This window comes from Camelus ferus, chromosome 28 (assembly GCF_009834535.1).
Source record: "Camelus ferus isolate YT-003-E chromosome 28, BCGSAC_Cfer_1.0, whole genome shotgun sequence".
Taxonomy (NCBI): Eukaryota; Metazoa; Chordata; class Mammalia; order Artiodactyla; family Camelidae; genus Camelus; species Camelus ferus.
The window spans coordinates 6,820,110-6,842,360 of NC_045723.1; the positions used below are offsets into that span (position 1 = coordinate 6,820,110).

At 51.2% G+C, this 22,251-nt stretch overlaps 1 protein-coding gene across 5 annotated transcripts in view; it reads left to right on the forward strand.

The window, feature by feature from the left end:
- The window catches only part of REEP1 (receptor accessory protein 1), a 93,767-nt gene that overhangs the window by 65,760 nt on the left and 5,756 nt on the right, over window positions 1-22,251 (forward strand). For 2 of the 5 annotated variants that reach the window (XR_004315803.1, XM_032469640.1), the window contains exons 6-7: window positions 4,065-4,217; window positions 11,807-11,984. Coding sequence is in view for 4 of the 5 variants with exons in the window: in XM_032469640.1 (XP_032325531.1) it covers window positions 4,065-4,217; window positions 11,807-11,984 (331 nt within the window). In the remaining variant the exon portion in view is untranslated. Of the gene's footprint in view, window positions 1-4,064; window positions 4,218-11,806; window positions 11,985-16,555; window positions 16,592-22,251 lie in introns of all 5 variants that reach the window. The other 3 variants (XM_032469638.1, XM_032469639.1, XM_032469641.1) reach the window with 3 other exon arrangements.

A 22,251-nucleotide genomic window follows, 5' to 3' on the forward strand; every position in this document is an offset into this window, starting at 1 on the left:
TGGAAAAGCTAAAACAAAAAGTTGCACTTTGGGAATTTCTCCCCAGCCCACCCCTCAGTGTCCCCCAGGGTCCAATTCCTGTCCCTGGGAAGGGTTGATGCATCTTTTCGTTCAGTGAGAGCTGCTCTGCGTCCATCCTGGGGGACACACTTCTCTAGCACCTTCTTTCCGAGTGTCCCTAGTCTCTTGGCTGCTCCAAGCCTGGATATTGGCTGTTTCCTAGCCACTTATTCCACTGAGAGGGAAAACTGAGCCCCACATCTTTTCAAGACTAGAATTGGAAAACTCTCTCTTTTTAAAAATAATGCTCTGGACATTCATTAGTTAATAAGCAAAACACATTCTCACATGAAGAGGAATCATAGTGAGAAAAACCAATTGATTAAAAGTTTTGAAACTGTGAGGTGTCCGGGCCACCTTATTCCTCTTGAACTTGAACCGTGTCCTTGGTCTCTTCCCCCTGCCCAGTCCTCAGGCCTGGTAAACCTGTCTGGCTTTTTACTTGTCTCATAACTTGAAAAATAATGTGGTTTCACTTTGCCTGGACATCCTGTCCCTAGAACAGTGCCAGGGGTGCCAGGAATGCTATTAAAGTCCCCTGTTTACGACGGCGGCTCTGACAAAGCTGGCATTCTGTGGATCAGGGATGCTTCTTTACCCAGATTGCACATGGGTTTCTTTTCCTCCTTAGAATCTAGTATTTCCCATTAGATTGTGAGCTTCTGGCGATGAGTGGCTCTGGATTCTTTTCTTTTGTTTCTTGCTAAGGAAAAAAAAGCAAAACCAAACACTGCCAACTTATTTCGTGTTGTGCACTCATTAAACCCTGTTAATTGATCTGAAGAATAAACCTATTTAATGCCTCCAATCCTCCTCTGTCTAAAAATGGGAGCCACTTGCATGTGGCTATTTAAACTTAAACGAATTGAAATAAAGTAAGTTTTAAAATTCTGTTCCTCAGCCTTACTCAATTTCAAGTCTATGGCTGGCACAGGGATAGGATATTTCCACCATCGCAGAAAGTTCTCTTGGGCAGCACTGCCCCAAGCCCTCTGCTAAGGCTCCTGGGTTCTCCTCTGCCTTCTTCCTGCCTTCTCGTCTGCAGTGCTCTGCTTTGGCAAGGACCCCTCCTGTCCTCACCCAGCACTTTGGGACCTCTGTGCATGAGGTTCACTGGGAAGACAGGGAGATAGGGACTCAGCCTACAGCATCACCCATGGTGGAGCTTTCGTTTCTCCATCCTCTCTGGTCCAGCCCGCTTTCACACCATGACCTCCACTCGGCTGACTTGTCAGCCAAAACTTAGGCACTTTGTCTGCAATTACGGTCCGTGGCCTCCAGGATATAGCTAAGCCTTGGCTTTAGTCTTAGCATCCAAACAGCTAGGCACACTCACAGAGAGGTAAAGTATAGTGTTTCCCACTCGTTTTTAAACAATGCCCACTCAATTTTGTTTTAAAAATAAACTCTACAAAACAGTTCAGCATAGTTTCTACAAAAACTCCTCTCCCTTTGATCCTTATCTTTTACCCATCACTGCTTTATCTAAACCTCTTGCTTGAATAAAATACTGCTTTCAAACTACATGGAACGTGATTCTTGGAACCAGAAGCTCATTTGGGAAAGTTCACAAGCTTAGTGACCTGGGGCTTTTGACCAGACTGGAGTCATTTGCCTTTGCTTTCTCTCTAGCAAAAAAACAAAACAAAACAAAACAAAACACCCCTCAAAACCCCCAAACAAACAAAAACAAAAAAAACTACCTGTTTATGATTAATCAGCGAGCAGGCATTGATTTTCCTTTCATGAAACCTCCCTGTATCCTCTCATGCTTAGAAGGTATTTCCAAGGAAGAAGAAAAGACTGCTCTCCTTCCAGGTCCCCGTGTCTCCCTTCTCTGGCTTCACACCCCCATGTCTGCTGAATCCAAGTGGCTGAGGACTCCCGGAAGCCTCGTGCCTGTCCCTTCACCCCTCAGAGGGACATTTCCCAGCCTCTCTGCTAGCTTACATCAGGTCGGCCCTCTTCCTTCTGTTTTAGCCGAGGACTGTGTGACATAAAATTAATATTTAGAATTCACCGTGGCAACCCATTTGAAACACCAGGATGATCTAAATTGTTATGGACATCCCGCTGGAGAAGTTTGGAAGTCTTCCCCGGGCTCTGTTCTCCCAGACAGTCAGCTGACGTGGGGGTTTATTTCCACGACAAGCTTAAGCAGAACCAGGCCAGCCTTGACCACTGTGTTCTGGCCACACTCGCCTTTGTCACTCAGCGCCCTGTCCTTGTCCCAGTGTTTCTATTTGGAACGTCTTTAAAAGAAAAAACTTGAGAAGACTAATTTTGGGGAGAGGAGGTACAGCTCAGTGTCTAGAGTACATGCTTAGCATGCAGGAGGTCCTGGGTTCAATCCCTAGTGCCGCCATTAAAAAAAACAAAATTGAGAAGACGACCTGGAGCATCGCCTGGCCTCACCCCACTCTGTGGGGGGTGAGGGGGATTAGAATGAACAAGAGACTCGGCCTCACAAGTCAGCTGAAGAGGAAGGGCTGGACCTCAGGCGGACTCGCTGGTCAGATGTTCCCGCCCAGTCTCTGTTCCGAGCCAGCCTGTGGAGGTTATGTGGAGCGGGATGCACCAGGGGTCCCGCGGAAAGAGGAGCCTGCCCGCCTGCCTGACCTCTGAGAGGAGCCCGGCTGAACCTCGGAGTCTGCGAAAGCGTTTTCAGGATCTCCGGGAGCAGGAAGAGCCGTTTCTTGGCTGTGGTCCCCTGGTCCCTGGCTTCACTCTTGCTCCCTCCTCTCCTCCCCTCATGCCTCAGTGTTGGGTGGGATTCTCCAGGGCCCCGCCTTGCTCTCCTGTCCCTCCCAGGGCCATCTCATGCCGGCCCTCCCCTTCACCTGTCACCCGATGCTCCTGGTTCCCAGGTGGGCTTCCCTGCCCAGCTCTCAAGGCCAGTGCTTCTGGCTCTGGTTTCTCCGAACATCTCAGTTCGTCTGAGTGGTGGACTTCTTGCACTCGGGGGCTGGGACAGCTGCTGCCTGTGGAGTCCCTCCTGCTGACCCCAGCCCCCACCACCTGGGTGCGGGCCTGACCTGGACGACCAGGCTCCGATCCGGTCTGCAAAGGCTCTTCTCATCTGTGCACAGTCCTTCCTCTGCGCAGCCCTGTCTCACCTCCCAGATCCCGCTCCTCACCTCCTCAGCAGCTCAGATCCGGCGGGGGGTTCCAAACCAGCCCTCCCTCCCTAGTTAGTGTTCCTTTCTGCCTCCCATTTAGGGCACTTCCCAGGAGGGAGGCTGGGAAATAGGTCTTTATTCCAGACGTCCATGTGCCCGGCTGCAACCAGTGGAAGGAAGGCAGAGCAGAGATCAGGGGCCAGTTCTCAGTGTGTGGCACACGGCGTATCCAGAACATTCTCATGACTCTAAAAATTCCTGCTTTCTTCACTTTGCTCACTACTCAGAAACCTCCAGTGGAGCGCTCATCAAAGTCCACGTTTAGGCAGCCGAAGTGTGGTTTTTCTAGACTTACCTCCCGCTCCTTGTGGCACCAGAGCCTCTTCTCAGACTGGTTGCGTCTCAGTTTCCTAGATGCGCCCCGGGGTTTCCACTCTCACACCTTGGCCATGCTCTCAGTCCCCTTGCTGGCCCAGCACCCTCCCCCTTTCTGATGATGATGCAGCCGTTGCCTTGCTCAAGGTGGAGCTCTCAGAGGGGCCTCCCCCGGGGGTTCCAGCCAACAGCCCTCTCTCTGTCCCCTGAACTTGTCATGTGTTTTTGTCATCTGTCATTTGCTGTCTTGTGCGCATTAGTGTCTCAATGCCCCAGCCAGACTGTGAGGTCCTGGGGAGCAGGAACTGTGTTGTGTTTCATATTCATCTTTGTTCCCCTGGCTGGACTCCACTTGGAGCTTCGTGAACTCTCCATCAGCGTCGGCTGCGAATGAATGAATGAAGTGAGTGGGTCAGTGAGTGAGTGTAGGAGGCCAGGGCAGCATGGCGCCCTAGAACCCATCCTGTAGGCTTGGTGCCCATGGCTTTTTTTTCTTTTCCCCTTCATCAGGTGGCTCGACTCTTTCCTTTTGTCTCCTCTTTGGACCTCAGAGAAGGGCAGGTAACCCCGTTGAGAGGTGTGACTAACTCCAAACTGATCCAGCCGGGGAGAGAGGCCAGCAGCCACCTCTGCCCACCAGCACATGGTCTGGATCGGAGCCAGGTGTCTCTCCTGCCAACACCTGTGTGTGTTTACGTGTGTGTTAATCCCGGAGCCGGGGGCCCATGTCAGCCTCCTCCCAGAGCTTCTGTGTTCATTTGGTAGCATCTAACGTGTGATTAATTTATTTGGGTTTGTTTGTTTGTTTCATGCCTGGAGAATGAATTGAATTTGATGATCGATACTGTTGTGGGAGAAATGCTCTCTCTCTTTTGTTTGTTAATCCAATTTTATGTCACAAACGAGGCCCCTGTCTTCGTCCAGCATGTTGAGAGGGAGCCTGCTTGGCCTTGATGTGGGTGGAGCATGTGTAGCTGTAGAGGTTAACTCTGTTGGCGAGGCGGGTGCCCCGTGGGAATTTAGAAGGAAGTACTAACTTTTTGAATCACCGGTGGGAAATGTGGTTGTGCTGGTGGCTTTGTTACCAGCTGCCTGACTCACTAAAACCATCTGACTTGCTTCTCATTCTCACCCAAAGCAGGCATTAGATACCGTGTGCAGTGAGGTGGGCCAAACTTTGGGCTCTGCTGGATCCTCCTCTGGTCACTTGTGTCTCTGTGACTTGTGTCCCTTCCCCTCTGTGTCCCTTTGGAAAATAGGACCTCATCAAGGGCTTACAACCAAACTTAGTGACTGTGTAGAATCAGGGCTCTGTGGGCCCTAATGGCAGGTGCTCTGTTAGTGGTAAACTGTTTCACTTAGAATATCAGGTTGTTGAAGGTCTGGGTGTTCCCAGGAATGCACCCCCTCCCTTGACTGAAGAAAGCATCAAAATATAGAGAATTTGGTATGTGTTAGCTACGTGGCTTACTTATCCATTACAAATTTGGGGAAGGATTAGGAATTAAAGATCTCAGATGAATAGAAAATTCAGTGACATGGTTTACCTCTTAAGGTCCAGCTTTCTAAGAGGAAAAAGAAAAGATTAAAATAACCAGGAATAGATGACCCTCCCTTGCCCCCAAGATACTGCTGTGGGATTTCTGGGGTTCTATGAGGACAGCCGAGAGAGAACCCCGGGGCCACGTGGTACTGACGTGCCCAGAAGGCAGCAAGGTGAGTCTGTTCAGCACATACACAGGCAGCCACAAGCAAACTGGGTACCATGCTTATAGCATCCTGGGGGGTTAAAGAGGTCAAGAGTAGAACAGAATACTTTTTTTTTAATTTCAAAATTTCAACAGTTATTTATTTGTTTGCATCTTTTAATTCATACATGGGATTCATCAGTTTTTACAAGTTAACATTCTCATTGACATGGACGAGTTCACATTAACATAATTACATTATACATTTACATTATACATTGTATAATGTATGAAGGGAATACATGGGAAATTCAGATAGAACAAGAGCTCAACTAAGCTGTTAAGAGACATGCAGAATAACTAATACACTGAACATAAACAAAATATTATTCTCAGAATAACAACATTCCTAAAGAAAACAAAGCATAAGATAGAATAAAGGGGTTTTTTTACAATACGTATAATTAAATAATTTATTAAAATTAATTAACATGTTTCATTTACAAAATATTAACATAGCAATCATTAAGTTTGCTAAGCACTTCAAATAGAAAAATGTTAAAATGGCAAAACTTATACTAAGCAACTTTGACATCAAGGGATCTAAATCTTGCTTACTAGTTCAGGCTGAGCATTCACTCTCCGAAGTACTTTTTCTGGCATGTGAAAAACAGGACCAACCGAAGACAAGTAGGAGATTTCGTTTTCACGGAAGGCTGAGCATGTCTCCCTTTCCAGTCCCACGAGGCTGGGCTGTGGAGAGGTTCTTCCAGGGGTGAGGTGCTGAGGACAGTGCTGACATGTGGTGTGACAGCCCCAGGGGCAGGTGCTCAGATTTGCCTGAAGTAGGCTGACCTTGGTTCATGAAAGGGCCCCAGAATTCTTAGCCTTTCCTGTGGCTCTTATTCTAAACTCAGTGTTGGCTGGGGAGGAAATTGATACAAGACTTAGAACACACACGCATGCACGCTAGAGTTTGTTCATCTTTCATCAGGGGTACCTTGGGAGGCCCAACATTAATTCTAGAGATTTTCAAATCATTCTAGAAACTCCTATCTCGGAATTGCAATCAGAACCCGATGATGAGCCATGGAAGAGGGCCACAGAGTCTTGAACTCAGAATTTTCTGATTAGAAGGGAATCTGGTTCAATGCTTTAACTTCCCAGTGAGACTGGAAGGCTGAGCAAGACCAAGTCGACCTGATCAGTGTCCCCCATAGCAGAGGTGAATACTTGGCTGGAGAGTGAATACATGGCAGCTTCTGGAGACACTGCTTATCCGTTCTCGTTTGTTTGTTTTATTTAAATAGTTCCAGGTGGCTTTTTCGGTCCACGTGGCATTTGTCTGCAAGCCCTAAATTCACAAAATGGGATCCTCAGGGTGATCTTGGAAGAGTGCGGTGGGTTTTTCTAAAAATGAGATTGTAATGATTTCTTTAAGGTAATACCTGTTCATTGTGCACAATTTTAAAAGTACAAAAGAGGGCACACAATGAAGAGTGCGTCTCACTCCTGCCCCTGCCCTCCACTTTGCACAGTTGTTTTAAAAGAAACCCTGTAACCTTTCAGCGGGCACTTTCACAAATGCATTCATTTGGCTATTGATACGGTGTAACTGGACCCCCGTCTCCTTAGCAGACAAAACTGTGACGATCTCAGCTGGGGTGGAATGAAGAAGCAGCTCTGAGTGTTGACAGATACTCAGAAATATAATTCTCTTTCCACCTGGTCCCCATCTTCACCCACCCGAGTCCTCCAAGGCCAGGTCAATGCCGCCTCCTCCGGGATGCCATGCCTCCCAGATGTGTGCCCTCTGTCCTTTGCACCCTACAGCCCTCTGGCATCTCTCATACACTCCTTGTGGACAGAGCTCAGGCCCCCATTTAATAGGCTACTCCTTCAAGTCTGGGACCCTGGTGATGCATCAGGGCGGAGCAGGTGGGTAGGGATTTCCTGCTGCACCCTTTACTCAGGGGATTGCTCGGTAAATGGCTACATGTTCATGCATTCAACTCCTTGACCCCTAACGTATCTGGTAGAGTAGCAGATGCCAAGGCTTCATGAATAAATAGAACAAACAGTCTGGGGAGGAAGACAAACCAACAATGCATATGACAGGAAGCTGAGGCAGAGAAAGCTTCTCCGAGAAGTGCAGCCATATTTCAGTAAATCTAAAATGCTGTGGTTTCTAAGACACGTTGTTTTCTCACGTACCACTAAGGAAGAAAATGCTGCCAATTAAATTAAGACATAACGTTTTTCCCTTAGAATTTTTACTTCTACTTATTAAAAAGACTCTTTGAACTTACGTAGATGTGGTTATTTTTCTGTGCATCACTTTTGTACATGCATTAAAGGGAACATAGGCACAATAAATTGAAGTGTTTCTAAACGTCACTTCAGCATCTGATCCTTCTGAGTCACTTTTCAACTCAGTTCATCAGTATTCGTGTGCGATCACACCATCTCCCTTACCGTGCCTTCCAGGGCGGTGGTGATGCAGACTGTTGTCTGGCATTTTTATCTGTGCTGCTGATACCCGTCCTGCTGGTTCTGATTTTGTCACTTTCTTCCTTTTGCCGGTGCAATGTGTCTTAGACAACCTGGGCTCATGTTTCTTCAAGTGGGTCTTAAACGGCTTGTTAACAGTGAACAGTCAGGAGTCTCCGTTCTCCAATCTTGCCTTCAGGAATAACAACCAAGGGTATTCACTGTAGGCAGTGACAACAAGGATAAGACAAGATCACTTGTTAGACCCACGCCAATTTCAGAGATGAAAAAAATCTATGTCTTGTAACTGATGAAAATCATTTACAAGAAGTCTAGGAGTAGGGGGGTAAGGTATATAGTTCAGTGGTAGCGTGCTTAGCATGCATGAGATCCTGACTTCAATCCCTGGTACCTCCACTAAAAATAAATAAATTAATGAATTAAATAAATTACCCTCCCCCCCAAAAAAGTCTAGGAGTGGATGGGCACTGTCAGTATTCCAGTAACTCGGTGCTATCAAGTCTCTGAGCAGCTGTCTCCCTGAGTCTCCTTGTCACAAGATGGCAGTTTCCACACTCAAAGGAGACAGCAGGCAGCAGGGTCACATCTTCTTTTGCCTTCTGCATATCAGAGAGAGGGAACATCTTTTCTGAAAATCCCTTGGCAGGCTTCCCTTTACCTCCCAGTGGCTAGAACTGCATCCCATGGCCGTTCATAGCTATGAGGGACTGTGGGAGATCTGTGTTTTCTCACCATTTCGACAGTGGGTTTGGGAATGGCTTTTGGATGGTCAGATTAACAGTTTATCCCCCTGTGGTCAAATACATTTGGGTTATGCTGAGTTAAACAACCCAAAACACTAAGGCTTCTCAAAGCTTTTAATACAGTAATGTGGCTCATTGAGTTATGGAATAAGCTTTTAAGCTTTCCCAAACTTAGTATCCAAATTTATTCTCCCAAAATAAGGAACCCAGTTTTGCAGAATACCAGACAACAACTCTTGGTTGTTCCCAGAGTAACAAAACGAGCTCTCAGAGCAGAGCTGAAGTGGCAGGTGGAACAAGGCTTGTGGGAAGTGAATGGGGATGAGGTGTTTTTTTGGGGGGACTTAAAAAAAGAATTCTTTATTTTATTTATTTTTAATTGAAGTATTGTCAGTTGCAACATGTCAATTTCTCGTGTGCTGCCATAAAAAGAAATAAAAGGATGTCATTTGCAGCAACATGGATGGACCTGGAGATGAAGTTTGAGTGGAGACTGAGTGGGGCTGAGAGGTTTACAAATGAGAGTGCCGTATTGATTTGAGCCATCTCACGCTGTTTTGATGGGTACGGGCTGATTTATTTTCAAGAGCCTGTACCCCTGCTGCCGTGATTTCTTCTGAGATAGGACTAGATTGATACTGAGCGATTATTATCCCCTTCCCTTCCTGACCTCTGCCACTTCCAGTCTTCATGATGCTAGTGATGCTGGAGCTGGGCTGGCTGGCTTCCGAGGGTGGAACTGAGTGCTCTGCTGCGCAGGACGTGCGTGTGTGCGGCGCCTGCTTCTTTCTCCCAGATACGCTGCTGAGGCTTTGTAAGAGCCGGCAGACACAGTGGTGGAGTTAGCCCCTGACCATTTACCTGGGCTGGGATCATGAAGCCCCTCCTGGCTTCTTTGGCCAGAAATGATCTTTCTATTTTTTTTTTTTTCAATTTCAGCAGCGACTTGTGTGTCTCAGCCACAGTACCTCATCATCTTAGTTGACATTTGTGGGACATGTACACGCACTGGGCTTTGTAACGGGTATCTTGCAGCAGCCTCTCATCTCCTCCCCCCACCATCCTGCCACGTGGGTGCAGTTCTGCAGATGCGAGCAGTGAGGTGCAGAGAGGTTGAGGTCACCCAGCTGTTAGTGATGGGACTGGGATTTGAATCCAGGTCTGACTCTACATCTCCATTTCCTTCCGGAATGGCAATTCTGGGTGGTTATTTGTCCATTTGTCTTTTTACATTTTGTCAGACGTCGAGCTGTGTTTTCAGTATTTTCCTAATACACCCAGCACAGGGTCTTGTCCATGGAAGGTCCTTGCTAAATCATTGTCAAACAGATAAATGAATAAACAGGAGGATGAATGCAAGAGCGAATCTGTGAGTGATTTTCCTGAATGTTAACCTAGTGTTGATTACTTCATTATAATTATCAGAATATTTCCTCCCTCTTCTCAGAATCAGTGTTTGTTCCTTGGTCATCTCATTTCGTCTAAGTTCTAGATGTCATCTTAAGTGTTTCTGAGTGCAATAATCATGGATCATTGGCTGATGGATTTGGAGGGGATTATATTGGGCAGCTGGTCCTGCCCTCATCTTTTTGGCAAAGAGCACCCAGCTGTTATGTCTAGAAGGTGAAGCCTCAAACCCCTTGCCAACCCTCGTTCCAGAGCAGTATCTGAGGCAACCAGCATAATTTCTGCCTTTTTCACATAATGCTCTTCAAACACCCCTTTGCCTGGATTTAGAATTCTAATTGCATATATATATATATATTTTGATGATTATTTAAACAATTTTCTTTTTGTTGTTGTTAGCTTCCTTGAGATATGTTTTTCTTTTATACTTTGGGTGGGTTGAGAACTTATCTTTTTCCTATTTTCATGGGCCTTTGTTTCATTCTGATGTTTCTTCTAAACCTGTGTGCAAGCTCCTTTGTTTTCCCCTCTCCCGTCTAATGAACTCATCCTGCACTTGCTGAATCTTTTGCTAAAGTTATTTCAGTGAATTGCTGTGCTTTGTTAGCTCATGTTCATTACTTTTTTTTTTTTTAATAAAATGAAAAACATCTCCAAACCCTTCTGCCCTCTGTGAAAGCCTCTTGCTAAGCTGTCATGGCCCTTGTTTGTTTCGTCAGTCCCACCGCCAGCCCGGAGCTCTTGCCAGCTGCCCTCGCTGATGTTGTGCTGATTTGCTGGTTCTGTTCTATCTGTTGTGCCTGTTGTCCCTAAGTCCTCTGCCCCTCTAGGACACCTGTTTCCTTCATTATCCCAATAAGACACCTGCATCCCCATGCTTGCTTCCTGGGTACCTATGTCTGCACACTCTCAACTGTGAAGATGCCCAGGTTTTATCCTTTTGCCTGGTGTTTAATTGCCTTTCGCCTCTTGCTCCAAATCCCGCCCCAGTTCTCAACAACCCAGTCTCCTACCAGCCCCTGCCCCCTCGGGTTCCCTTCTCCCCCAAACACGTCTCCCTGTCCAGCCCCCGAGGCACACCTAGAGCAACGCCGTCATCCCTGAGCCTCCGTGATGGTCCTTCTCACTCTCCGACGCAGATTCTGTCATCTAGACAGCGGGGAGCTTGCCTTTCATAAGTATGATGGATTGATCTTGCTTTCCTAAACAAAAGAACAGTTTCCCCTTGAGATGAATTCGTGGCGCTCTCTGAATATGAAATGGTTACAGTCAGCAGGGTGTTTTGGTTTTTTTTTTAATATCGTTTTTCCCCTTCCTGATTCATTACCTTTGGGGTATGTTATGACGCTCCAGTGAGACAGTGGAAGAAAACGTGGCTCGTGAACAGTAACGTGAACAGATAAAAGAAATTGCTGTTGTCACTCATTTAAAAAATAGTGTCTGCATTTTATTTCCTTTGAAAAGAGTAAGGACTGAGCACAGAGATGGTTAAATTCTGATATTCTGACTAGACTCTTGTGTCCTGGGAACAGAGAAACATGTCACTGTGCAAGGATTTTGATTTGTGTGAAAGCCGGAGAAGCAGCAGACCAGCCCTGGAGAGCGGGAGCTGCAGGCAGCAGTCATTCCTTGGCCCTGGGCCTGGCCGAGGCTCTAGTTTATCATGGAGAGGAAGGAGCCAGGAGCCAGAGGAACAATTACTGAGCCCACGGAAGGCTCTAGAATGTTCCAAGCCTTGACCCCTTCAGCGCTGCCAGCAAGCACACCGGGCAGCTGCCCCCCGTAGAGCCCTTCCACATCTTGATCTCCACCTTGCTGGCTGTCAGAGTTCCTTCTGCCCCCACAACTGCCCCCGGTCTGTGGCCAGGCCTCTGACATGTGCGTCCCCCTGTGTTGTGTCCAGGGACAGGGTGCCTTATCGGAGAGACTCCGGAGCTTCAGCATGCAGGACCTCACCACCATCAGGGGAGACGGCACCCCTGCTCCCCCGGGCCCCCCACCCCCAGGGCCCGGGCGGGCCAGCGGCAAACACGGCCAGCCTAAGATGTCCAGGAGTGCTTCTGAGAGCGCTGGCAGCTCAGGTAGGTGTCACTTCCCTTCCCCTCTTTTCCATCTTGTAGGCTTTGCTTTCATTGAGAGAGGCCCAGGCCACCCTATGGCCCTTGCCCCAAGGACTTGCCACCAACAGCCATCCAGACCATGCCAGGCCGGCCAAGGGGCAGAGCACCACTCAGGCCAGGACAGGAAGCTGGCCTGGGGGACTTGGATCAGGGGCAGGGTTCAGTCACCTGCACAGAAGGGTCCTGCCTCCTCCATCTGAATGTCTGCGGGGGTCGGGAGTGGCTGGGTAGTGATACATGGCCCAAGCCTAGACGTGACAGTCACAGCTGGACCTGGGCCAAGGCAACTTTATCTGTTTTCTTCCTCTCTGAGCCCACATTCGCTGGAGGGATTATCTGTTTTGAGCACCTGAGTGTCTCCTCCCACCCAGGACTTATGGCTCCCGTGGCCCCTTTTCCCTGCATGGTATTTCCTGTCCTCTCTCTCACTCTGCCATCTCCTCCATCCCTGAGCCCCCCCATGCACCATGCACACCCTCAGCCACCACGTGCCAGGGGCCACGTGAGCTCTGAGTCTAATTCCGGTGGTGGCCAGGGCTTCATGGAAACCACACCTCTGCCTCCATGTCTGCCTCTGGGAGAGGGCTACCTGAGCTGGGACAGACCTGGGATCTTATTAAACATGCGGGTTCCTGGGCCTGCCCCGAGGTGACTCTGTAGGTGAGACTCAGATGTGTGATGCCGTCAAAGTGCAGCCACCTTGGGGACCCACTGACGCCTGATCCTTCGGCGGGTTTCAGCATTTTGGCAGGTAGGGGCGTGGATTAGGGGGGTAGGGAGCTGGCCCAGGGCTCGTGGTTTCCCAGACCGTTCCTTGGGGAGATTACAGAGACCTTGGCTCTCAGGATGGGAAAGGGGCTGTAGGGGACGGTTCTGGACCACCACCTCCACCCCTCACCTGTGGTGGGAAATTGAGCCTAAGGATGGGAATTAGGCCGCTGTTGGAATCTCTGGCTGTGATGTGTAGCAGGTGGCTAACCTGCCCTTAAATATATAAATAGGGACGTCCGAGCCACATAGACCTTGACTGTGTGCTGTGAGGTGCAGCCTGCAGGGGGCACCTCCGTCCTGAGCCCTGGGTCCTTCCAGACCCCACCTGATTTTGAGGGTCTGAGACATGGATGGAATAGAAGGAGCCCTGGCTGCCCTGGGGATGGCAATGCATGCTCCCTGCCAGGGAAAGGAGAATGGCTCAGAGCCAGGCCCAGTGTCCGCCAGCTTCCTCCCCTCTCCAGAATGCCCCCCTGACTCCTGGCCCCAGGATTGCAGACTGTGGCTTTTCTGTTGGGAAGGAGATATTTTAACCCTGGCAGGGCTGGGAGGTGGAGGCTGGGCCACGGGCTGAGGTCCACCTCAGGTAGGGGTTATCTCCTGAGGGACCCCCACCCTGTGCTGGGGGAACTGAGGAGGGAATCCCAAAAGGCCAGGAGGAAGGGACCTTGAGGCTCACTCAGTCTAACCCCCTGGCTTTACCAATGAAGAGACGAAGGCCCAGGGAAGAAAGCTGTCACCAGGGTCACCTGATGGTGGCATTCTCCGGTGGCCTCCTGACTCCTGGGCCAGCGCCTTCTGTTCACTCACCCACTGACCATCAGGTTTTCTGGAACATCTACAGCTCTGACCTACTGGGCACTGTCCCAGAAACAGGGATGTGAAATGGAATTAGATCTCACCTCCACCCTTGGTCGGCTTAGTGGCTACTTAGTCTCGGATGAAAGCTGTCCTTGGAAGGAAAAAGGGCCCCCGTTCTGCCAGACTCAGTGGGCCGAGCTAGAACCCATGGGGTAGAGCCCCAAGAGGGTAGTGGCTTACTAGCTGTGTGACCTGGGCAAGCTGGTCGTCCTCTTTGCGCCTCAGATTGCTTATCTGAACACAAGGAATGGCAAGTCCCATTTGTAGGGTTGTCGTGAGGATTCAAACAAAATAACCCATGTGAAGGCGTGTAGGGTCCTGCCTGGCACTCTGTGTGGTAGCTCCTACTGTTGGTGTCTCACTCACCTACGGAAGTGCTTTATGATTCGAACGTGTCCAGGAGCGAAATGGGCTGCCTTGTGAGGTACTAAGGTCCCTGACATTGGAAGGGCCCCTACCAAAGTTAAATAGTCAGGTACTGAGCTCTAGCAAGGGGTTCCTGCCTTGGCTGGGAAGTGGGCCTAGGTGCTCCTACAGTCCCTTTCCCTCTGAGAGTCTATGTTGTCATTATAGAGGTGAACCAAGTAGAGGAAGTGGGCTCAGAGAGGTCATGCTCTGTGCCAAGGCCACACAGGACCGGGATCCAGGCTTCCTGCCTAGACCTCCCCTTGGCGGATTATTCATGGCAGCTTCAGAAGAGATAGAGAGGTCCAGTGGGATCTAAAAGGTGAGGAATATTACTCAGCCATAAAAAAGCATGAAATTTTGCCATGTGTGACAACATGGAGGGACCTGGACTCATTATGCTCAGTGAAATGAGTCAGACAGAGAAAGGCAATACTGTATGTTTTCACTTAAATGTGGAATCTAAAAAATAAGACAAATGAACAGATGTAACAAAGCAGAAACAGACTCATAGACACAGAGAATGGATCAGTGGTTGCCAGAGGGGAGGGGGATGGGGTGAGGGGCAAAATGGGTGAAGAGTATTGAGAGCTACAAACTACTAGATGTAAAATGGATAAGTCACAAGGATGTAACACACAGGAGTACAGCCAGGGTTATTTACAATGACCTTATATGGAGTATGGTCTGTACGGATATTGAATTACTATGCTGTACACCTGAAACTAATATAATATTGCAAGTCAAGTATACTTTGATTCAAAAAAAAAAAGACAATGGGAGGCATTCCCTGGGCTTTGACCATCTTCCCAGACGAGCACTGGACAGAAACGGATTCGGGCTGGTTTGTTTTGGACCTGGCCCCTCCACCCGCCCTCCGCTGCGCCCGCCCTGGGAGGCAGCGGCAGCTCGCTGGCGGCCGTCCTGCAGGCCGGGCGGGGGCAGCTCACGGAGAGCCAGAACTGCGACGTGACCCGCTCTCCCCACTGCCCGCCCTCGGCTGTGGCACCTGTGATTTCAGGGGGTGGGGAAGGCAGGTGCTGACCCAGCCGGGAGGGTGGGGAGAACTGGCCCTCCCCTCCGGCTGTTCTGGGCCTAAAATAAAAGTCATCTCAGAACGAAAGACAGGCGAAAGATGGCCCAGGGCCTGGGCGTGGGGCAGAAGCACTCAGATCAGAGGCTCAAGGGCTGTCTTACCCTGGAGGCGGAGGGTCGGGTTGCCAGGGAGGAGCTTTGCCAAAGGAGGCCCAGCTCGCGTGCCCTCCCCGACCCCAGCGTGGGCCTTGGACAGCAGGCTTGGTCTGTAGGGGAAAGGCCCCCGAGTCTGAGCTTCCACCGTGACTGGGTGACACTGGGCCTGTGCAGAGACAGCAGATGCCATGCAGCGAGGCAGACGTCCCTGAAGCAGCCACCACACTTGTTCCCACTGGGGCTGGATTCAGCCTCAGAACCTTCCTCAGAACGACGCCTCGGGCGGTGCCACCAGAGGATTTGACCTTGGCACAGGAAACGAGCCCAGGCCACCTCCGCTTTTCCCTCTGAAGAAAAGGCACAGTAATCCCCATTCAGCTTGCGTCTCAGGGCTGTGAGGAGAGCAGTCAAGGTCGTCTGCCAGCCCTGGGCATGTGGCAGGTGTTGAGGGCAGGCTGGGAGAAGACAGGTGAGAGGCTGTGGCTGCCCACCCTGGGGTCGTATGCAGCCAGTTGGAAGCAAGTTTCAGTGAACATATCGGTTGAGTTTGAAAGCATGATGCCTGGTACAGACATGCACAAAACCGAATAGGATATCATGTAGCAACTTATGTAAAATAAAAATCTATGCCCATTGTGTAAAATAACACAGTACAATTTGCAAGAAGACATCACCCTCCCTGCAGAATGGACTGGGAGGTATGTTGTCAGACACCATTCATTGAAAGCCTGGCATTGAACCCCAGGAAGGGTACAAAGGGAGTTGAAAGAATGATCCTTGCCTTCCATGAACTCGGAGACAGTCAGCATGTATTTAGAGAGTGCCTACTGTATACCAAGGCCCAGATGTGCACTGAGACCAATGGAGTGTGTGAGGCAGCCTCCAATTGGGCCTTTGACCAAATGGCAAGACATTAAGCACTTTGGGGGTTCAGAAGTCAGTCTGAGAAGGTTTCCTGCAGGTCATTCTGACCTGGGAGACAGAGAGAGAGGTGGGGCATCTGGGCAGGCGCAGTTGGGGTTGTTCCCCGGGGGACACTTTGACTTCGTCCCCTGCCTTCCCTCGGGCTGCGGGACACAAGGACTGACCTCTCGGGCCAGGCAAGGGCATTTTCTAGCACCTGAGAGGAAGCTGAATCTGGAATGATCCCTTCCCCACCTTGGTGTCTCTACAGAGACCCACATTCCTGGGACCCCTAAATTGAACACACTGGGATCCCCACACCTCCCTGGGGCCTCCCTGTTTGCCTGGGGCTGGTTCCTGTCCAGTGGGGGATGTCACTGACGGTGCCCCCGTCCCCACAGTGTGTACCTGCTGCTCCACCTGCAGGACCCGGAAAGGTGAGTAAACAGCCAGCTTGTCTGCAGTGCTCTGGACTCGCCTTGGGAGAGGCTCTAGCCAGGAGCTGGTGCCCGGCCTTGGGGCTCCCTTTCAGCTGCAGGGTCTAGGGCTGGAGTCAGGAGGTTATCGCCTTAAAACAGCGGACATGTATTATCGTACAGTTACCACAGGCTGGAAATTTAGGAGTGGCTTAACCAGGTGGTTCTGGCTTAGGGGCTTTCAGGGATTGTGGTCAGGATGTCGGCCAGGGCTGCGGTCACCTGAAGGCTTGACTGCAGATGGCTCTCTTGGGGCTGTTGGCTGGTGGCCTCAGGTCCTCTCCAAAGGAGCCTGCTGGAGCATCCTTACGACACAGCAGCTGGCTTCACCCAGAATGAGTGATGCGGCAGAGGCGGGGGGGCAGGCGGGAAGCCGCAGCACCTTTTGGGACCTTTAAAGTCACACACCCTGCCCCTTCTGCCTTATTCTCTCTGCTGGAAGTGAGAGGCTTTAAGTCCAGCCCACACGCAAGGGGGAAAGGAATTAATTTCCACTTCCTGAAGGGGAGGGGAATCTCTTTGAAGTATCAAAGAATGGATGGAGATAGTTTAAAACCACCACAAGGTCATAGTTCCTTGTGCTCTGGGTGATGAGGGCACAGGCACTTGCCCAGGCCCTCTGAAGTGATGGAGCCGTGTGGTTCCAGGGGTTTCGGTCCTTGTGCAGCCAAGGGAGCCCGGGTCCTGCTTTGCCACTTACCGGCTGCGTGGCCGTGTGTGTCACCTAACCACTCTGAGCCTTGGTTTCCTCATCTTGAAAAAGAGCAAAGAGTCCCTGCTTCCCCACCTCCCTGCGCTGTTGTGAAAATGGCTGTGAAAGGGCGCTAATGACTGTTACTGTTACAGCCAAGAGACCCCAGGGAAGGGATGGACCTCGGCTCTCCCAGGCCTGGGCGGGGACCCGGGCGGCCACCCGCCCTAGGTGTGGGTGGTGGCTTGGCCCTGTTGTTCTCTCCTGCCCTGCTCCTGCTCTTTCCAAGACCTTAACTAGACAAGTGAGGGACTAGAAGTGGCCCTGGGCTAACCCAGGCCCCTTTCTCCCTCCCCTGTGAAGGAGCTGCCTTTGGCTCAGAAGGCGAGAGGGGCCGCCCTGGCCCGCAGCTGCTGGCTGGTGTGAGGGGAGGGGAGGCACGCCTGGTGCCCACTGTTGCCTGTGCCACCAGCCCCGGTGCCACTGAGACACGGCTCGTGCCTCCCGCGTCTGTGGAGAGCAGGAGGACATGAAGCTGCGATTTAAGAAGTGTCCCGTTTTCTCTTTATTTCTTCAGTTTTAAGACCTTCAATGCTAAGGTTTTTACAGGTCTGTAGAAGACCTGGGATGGGGGGGTTGGAGGCCATATGCTTCATGTGAACTCCCGGTCCAGGGAGTCCCGGGCAGGGGGCCGGGAGACCAGCATCCTGCTGAAACCGGCACGCGAACACGTGCTCAATAAAGGAAGCAGCAGAGGGGCTGCGCGCAGCTGTTTCCAGCACTCGGGCCAAGACTGGGGCCTGGTGGTGCACCAGTTCAGGGGAAGCAACCGCACGGTCCCAGCGGCCTCGGGCAATTATGGTTATTTCCATCTATTCACCCCTGAGCCATTCTGAAAACCTCTCCTTCTGGGACCTTGTTGCCTGGGGGCCCAGGGAGAGGAGAGCTGTCTTCTCTTCTGTTCTTTCCTGGTGGGCCTGCCCTGCGCTGCTCTCTGGGAAGCCCCCACCTCCCGCGACCCCTGGTGGTTCCGTGGCCGGGGCCTTTCCTGTGCCCTTCCACAGAGTCACAGCCGACGTGGGAGCTCAGTCGAGTTTGGTCTTTCCTGGGAGCTGCGGGGATGGGGGTTTTGGGGGATGGGGCAGCAGGCAGGGCTCGGTGGAGGCCTCCGGCGGGGGTGGCCCTGCTGTGAGTCGCTGTCTGGGAGCCCCTGCCCCAGCCCTGCCTTTCTCGGCCCTCTTGTCACCCAGGGCCCTGGAGTTCTCCCACCACCTCGCTGAGGTCTGCTTTCCAGGGGGAACCAGCGGATGACTTGTCTACCCCATTTCCCTCCATGACAGTGGGAAAGCCCACTGGCTCTCCAGGCCTCAGTCTCCTCTGTAAAGTGGGGGCTGAGGTCGATGCTCCCTGGGCCCTTCCCTCTCTGAGCGGCTCTGCGAGAGTGAAGGGGGCTGGGTGTGAATTGTCAGCAGGTGGTGTCGGGGAAGGTCTGTCTCACACCCGGGGCTGGAGCAGTGATGCTGGGAGAGGATTTCAGGGGGTCACAGGCTTTGATCAGAGGGGCCCATCTGGCCCCCTGAAATGGTTTTCATCTGTGTATCTCAGGTCCTGGGGGGGAGAACATTCTGCTCCAGCCCTGCCCCGTCAGTCGTTCCCTGCACATCTGTCTCTTCTTCTGTTTCTGATATTAGCTCTCCCGCCCCTACCGCCTGCTCCCCTCTTTTCTCTCTACCTACCTTGACATTATACAGAACTGAGCCCTGAGTTCTGTTACTGCTTGGAGTGAGTCACAGAGGTGGAGTTTTTCCCTTTTTTTTTTTTTAATCAAGTGTATGAGACATCATTTCAAAAAGCAGAGTCATTCCCTTTTTGTCCTATTTAAAGAGAGAGAGAATTGTGTCTTTCTTGAGTGTGGCCCCCGGGGCAGTTTGTTTCCTCGGCAGCAGGAGCCGGGAGAGGTTTGGAGCTGGGAAGCGAGTGAGTTGTGTGTCCGTGTGCGTGTGTGTGCGCGTGCGCACTCACACTCACACGTATGTTTCATCCCCTCAAGTTTCCTCCCTAACAGAATATTCTTTTCTTTCCTCCTCGGTGGCCGTCGGGGACGTGGATGTAAGTGTTCCAGACAGGCGTGCTCTCCTTCAGACCCACTTGCTGACTGTGATTACGGGCCCCCACTAATGTGTGCCGTGTGGGGGTGTTTGCTAACCTGGTACATTCTGCTGCACTTTCGTTGTGGGGAGGCCTAGTGCTCCTACAGACGGATCAGCTCGGCCTTTAAGGACTCCCTGCCCTCCCTACAGAGAGAAGAGGGCAGCTGCTTCCCAGCCTGCACGTTTGCTAATACAGACTACTAGCCAAGGCCACATACTCCCTCCCCTGCTGTGGAAAATAAGAGTGACCCCTGGCCTTTCTAGAGGCTGACCAGCCTCAGGCATCAGGGTCAGCTCCGCAGGCTCATGGCCTTGGCTGTTGTCCCCTGAGGTTTGCAGGTGGCTGTGGCCGTGACCTTGCGTGAGAGATGCTCCTATCATACAAGCTGTGTCCAGGAGCCATCTGAGTATTAAGATGGGGACAGCAACACCCTTTCAGGTGAACACAGTGGGTCATGAATTCTGTTTAGATCTGCTGGGAGAGGGGTGTTGAGGTCCACCACTGAATATTCGGTCCAGCCACTCTCATGGTAGGACCGTGTTCTGTAGGGTTTATTTCTTCATGTACACTCCTCCCTGTTCCAAAAAAAGATTCAAATCTACTTGTGGAAATGTAGATGTTACAGCAAACCAAAGTAAGAAAAATGAAGCTTGGAAAGGGAACAGGTAAGATGGAGTCAGAGTGAGAAGAGAAACTTCAGGGCATGCTATCAAGTCAGAAGCTGTCACAAGGCTGGGTTTCCTCGAAGCCAGTGCAGAGGGAAATGCAGAAGAGAGATTCAGTGTGACAACAGGGCAGCCAACCCGAGGCTTAGGTCAGCTTGTGCGCAATGCTTGCACGGGTCCCGCGAGTCAGGCAGAATATTACAAACAACATTCTTGGCAAAAACCCTCAGTGAACATGGTGACCAGGAGGATTATTCTGCTTCATTTTTTTTTAGTCTCTCTGTGGCTTCCATGGGAAGCCACTTCTGCTCCCCCCAGCTGCCCACACTAGCTTTCTTTGCTCCCCACCTCTGCTGAATTGAATGCTTGTTTTGTATTCCCGACTGGATATCTGGGTCCCCCTTGATCCATCACTCCCAGTGGGCCAGTGGGTTACTTCTTTTCTACCCTTTGGTCCATGCTCAAGGATGCAGTGGAGGACAGACTCAGAGCCATTTTGGTTTCAGTCCTGAGACAGTGGTGGTGGTGGTGATTATTATCGTGATGTGTAAGTTCATTGCTCAGTACCCGTGAGTGCAGACCAGTTCAGCAGGCTGAAGTGTTGGACGCCTGAGGATTTCTTGGTGACTTTGGGCTGCCTTCTGAACCCAGAGTAATCAGTACAGTAAATCTGGGCCAAGAATTAGAGGGAGCCGCATGCGCAGAGGCACATTGAAACCAGCGGGCTCTCAGGAGGCACGGAGTCCTGCTGGCGCGGAGCCGGCCAGGCTACTTATGCAGTTTCTGCCCTAGCCAGCGGGCTCTTGGTCCTGGGCAGGCCTGGCTCGTTTTCCTCCTGTCAGGTGCCCAGAAGGAGTTTCCTCGTGATGGGTATCGAGTTCTGATCTGGGACAGGAGCTGCGCTCGGAGGTGTCAGTTCTCCGCCGCGGCTGGTGGACCAGTGGCCGCTGGCTGCGCATGCGCAGCCGGGCTCAGCGGGGCCGATGAGGCGCAGCCGGAGTCCTCCGAGCTCAGGATGCTTTCCGAGGCGGTGAGACTGACAAGAGAGCCGGGGCGCGCAGCGCAGGCCTCGTGGTACACATTCCAAGTCCTGCTGGGTGACCAAAGGAGTAGGGAGGCCGGGGAGGGCCAGAGTATTCCGGGAGGGCTCCCCGGAGTTGCCAGTGTTCATGTTCGGCAGTCCTAAGGTTGCAGCAGGCTGGGGCTGGGGAAGGGACCGGAGGGAACATAAACCCGGAGTAAACCGGCTGGGGAATGCACAGGAGCGAAAAACGCAAAGGAAAGTTAATGATCTCAGGCTTGGCCCTTACTCGGGCGCTGCCTCCCAGCTCTGAAATTCGTGGTTGAGACAGCCGTGCTCTCGTGCTGCCCCCTGCTGGCTGTCGGGGAGCATGGCAGCAGTGACCGGACAGCGGCTCAAGATCAGGGTTCCGTTTAGTTTTACTTAACACCACACCTAGTGCTGTTATCCGCCCTTTGATGGAGAGAACACATTTGGTGGCTGAACGTGTGTTTAGGAGTAGTAGCAGGGTGTCCCAGAAGGAGCTCTGGTTTCTCTCTGCAGGCCTTGGGGTGGTTGGCCCAGGTGATCTGAGGGCCCCCTGGCTCTGCCTTCTGTGATTCTGGGTTAGAAACAATATAGGAAGCCTAGAAGGATGTGTCTCTGGGTGTCAGAGAAGCTGGGTGTGGTATCTCTGCTAAGATAGGACTACGTGGCCAGATGACAGGAAATATGCTCAGCACTGAACATTGAAAAAATACTGCGCATTCAGTGAGTGAATGAATTCTGGAGCTTTCCCTGCGGATTAGTCGCGGCAGATCAAAACAGGAATGTTGCTACTCAGTTGTCCTTCCACTAGGCTCCTTTTGCTTCTCTAGGACTTGGCCTTTGAAATGAAAAATCTACATAGCTTTGATTAAGGTTCTCTCTGAAGGTTTCCTGGCATTTACATCCTGTCTGTTAGAGAATGCTTGGAGCTGAAGGTGGAAGTGTAATTAAGGCACTATCAACACTGCTTGGATGTATCATATAGAAAACTGTGCTCTTCCCCTCCAGATGTCACTGCCGCCATCCTTTCTAGGAGACTCTTTTCCCAAGCATTCTTCTGGTGTGG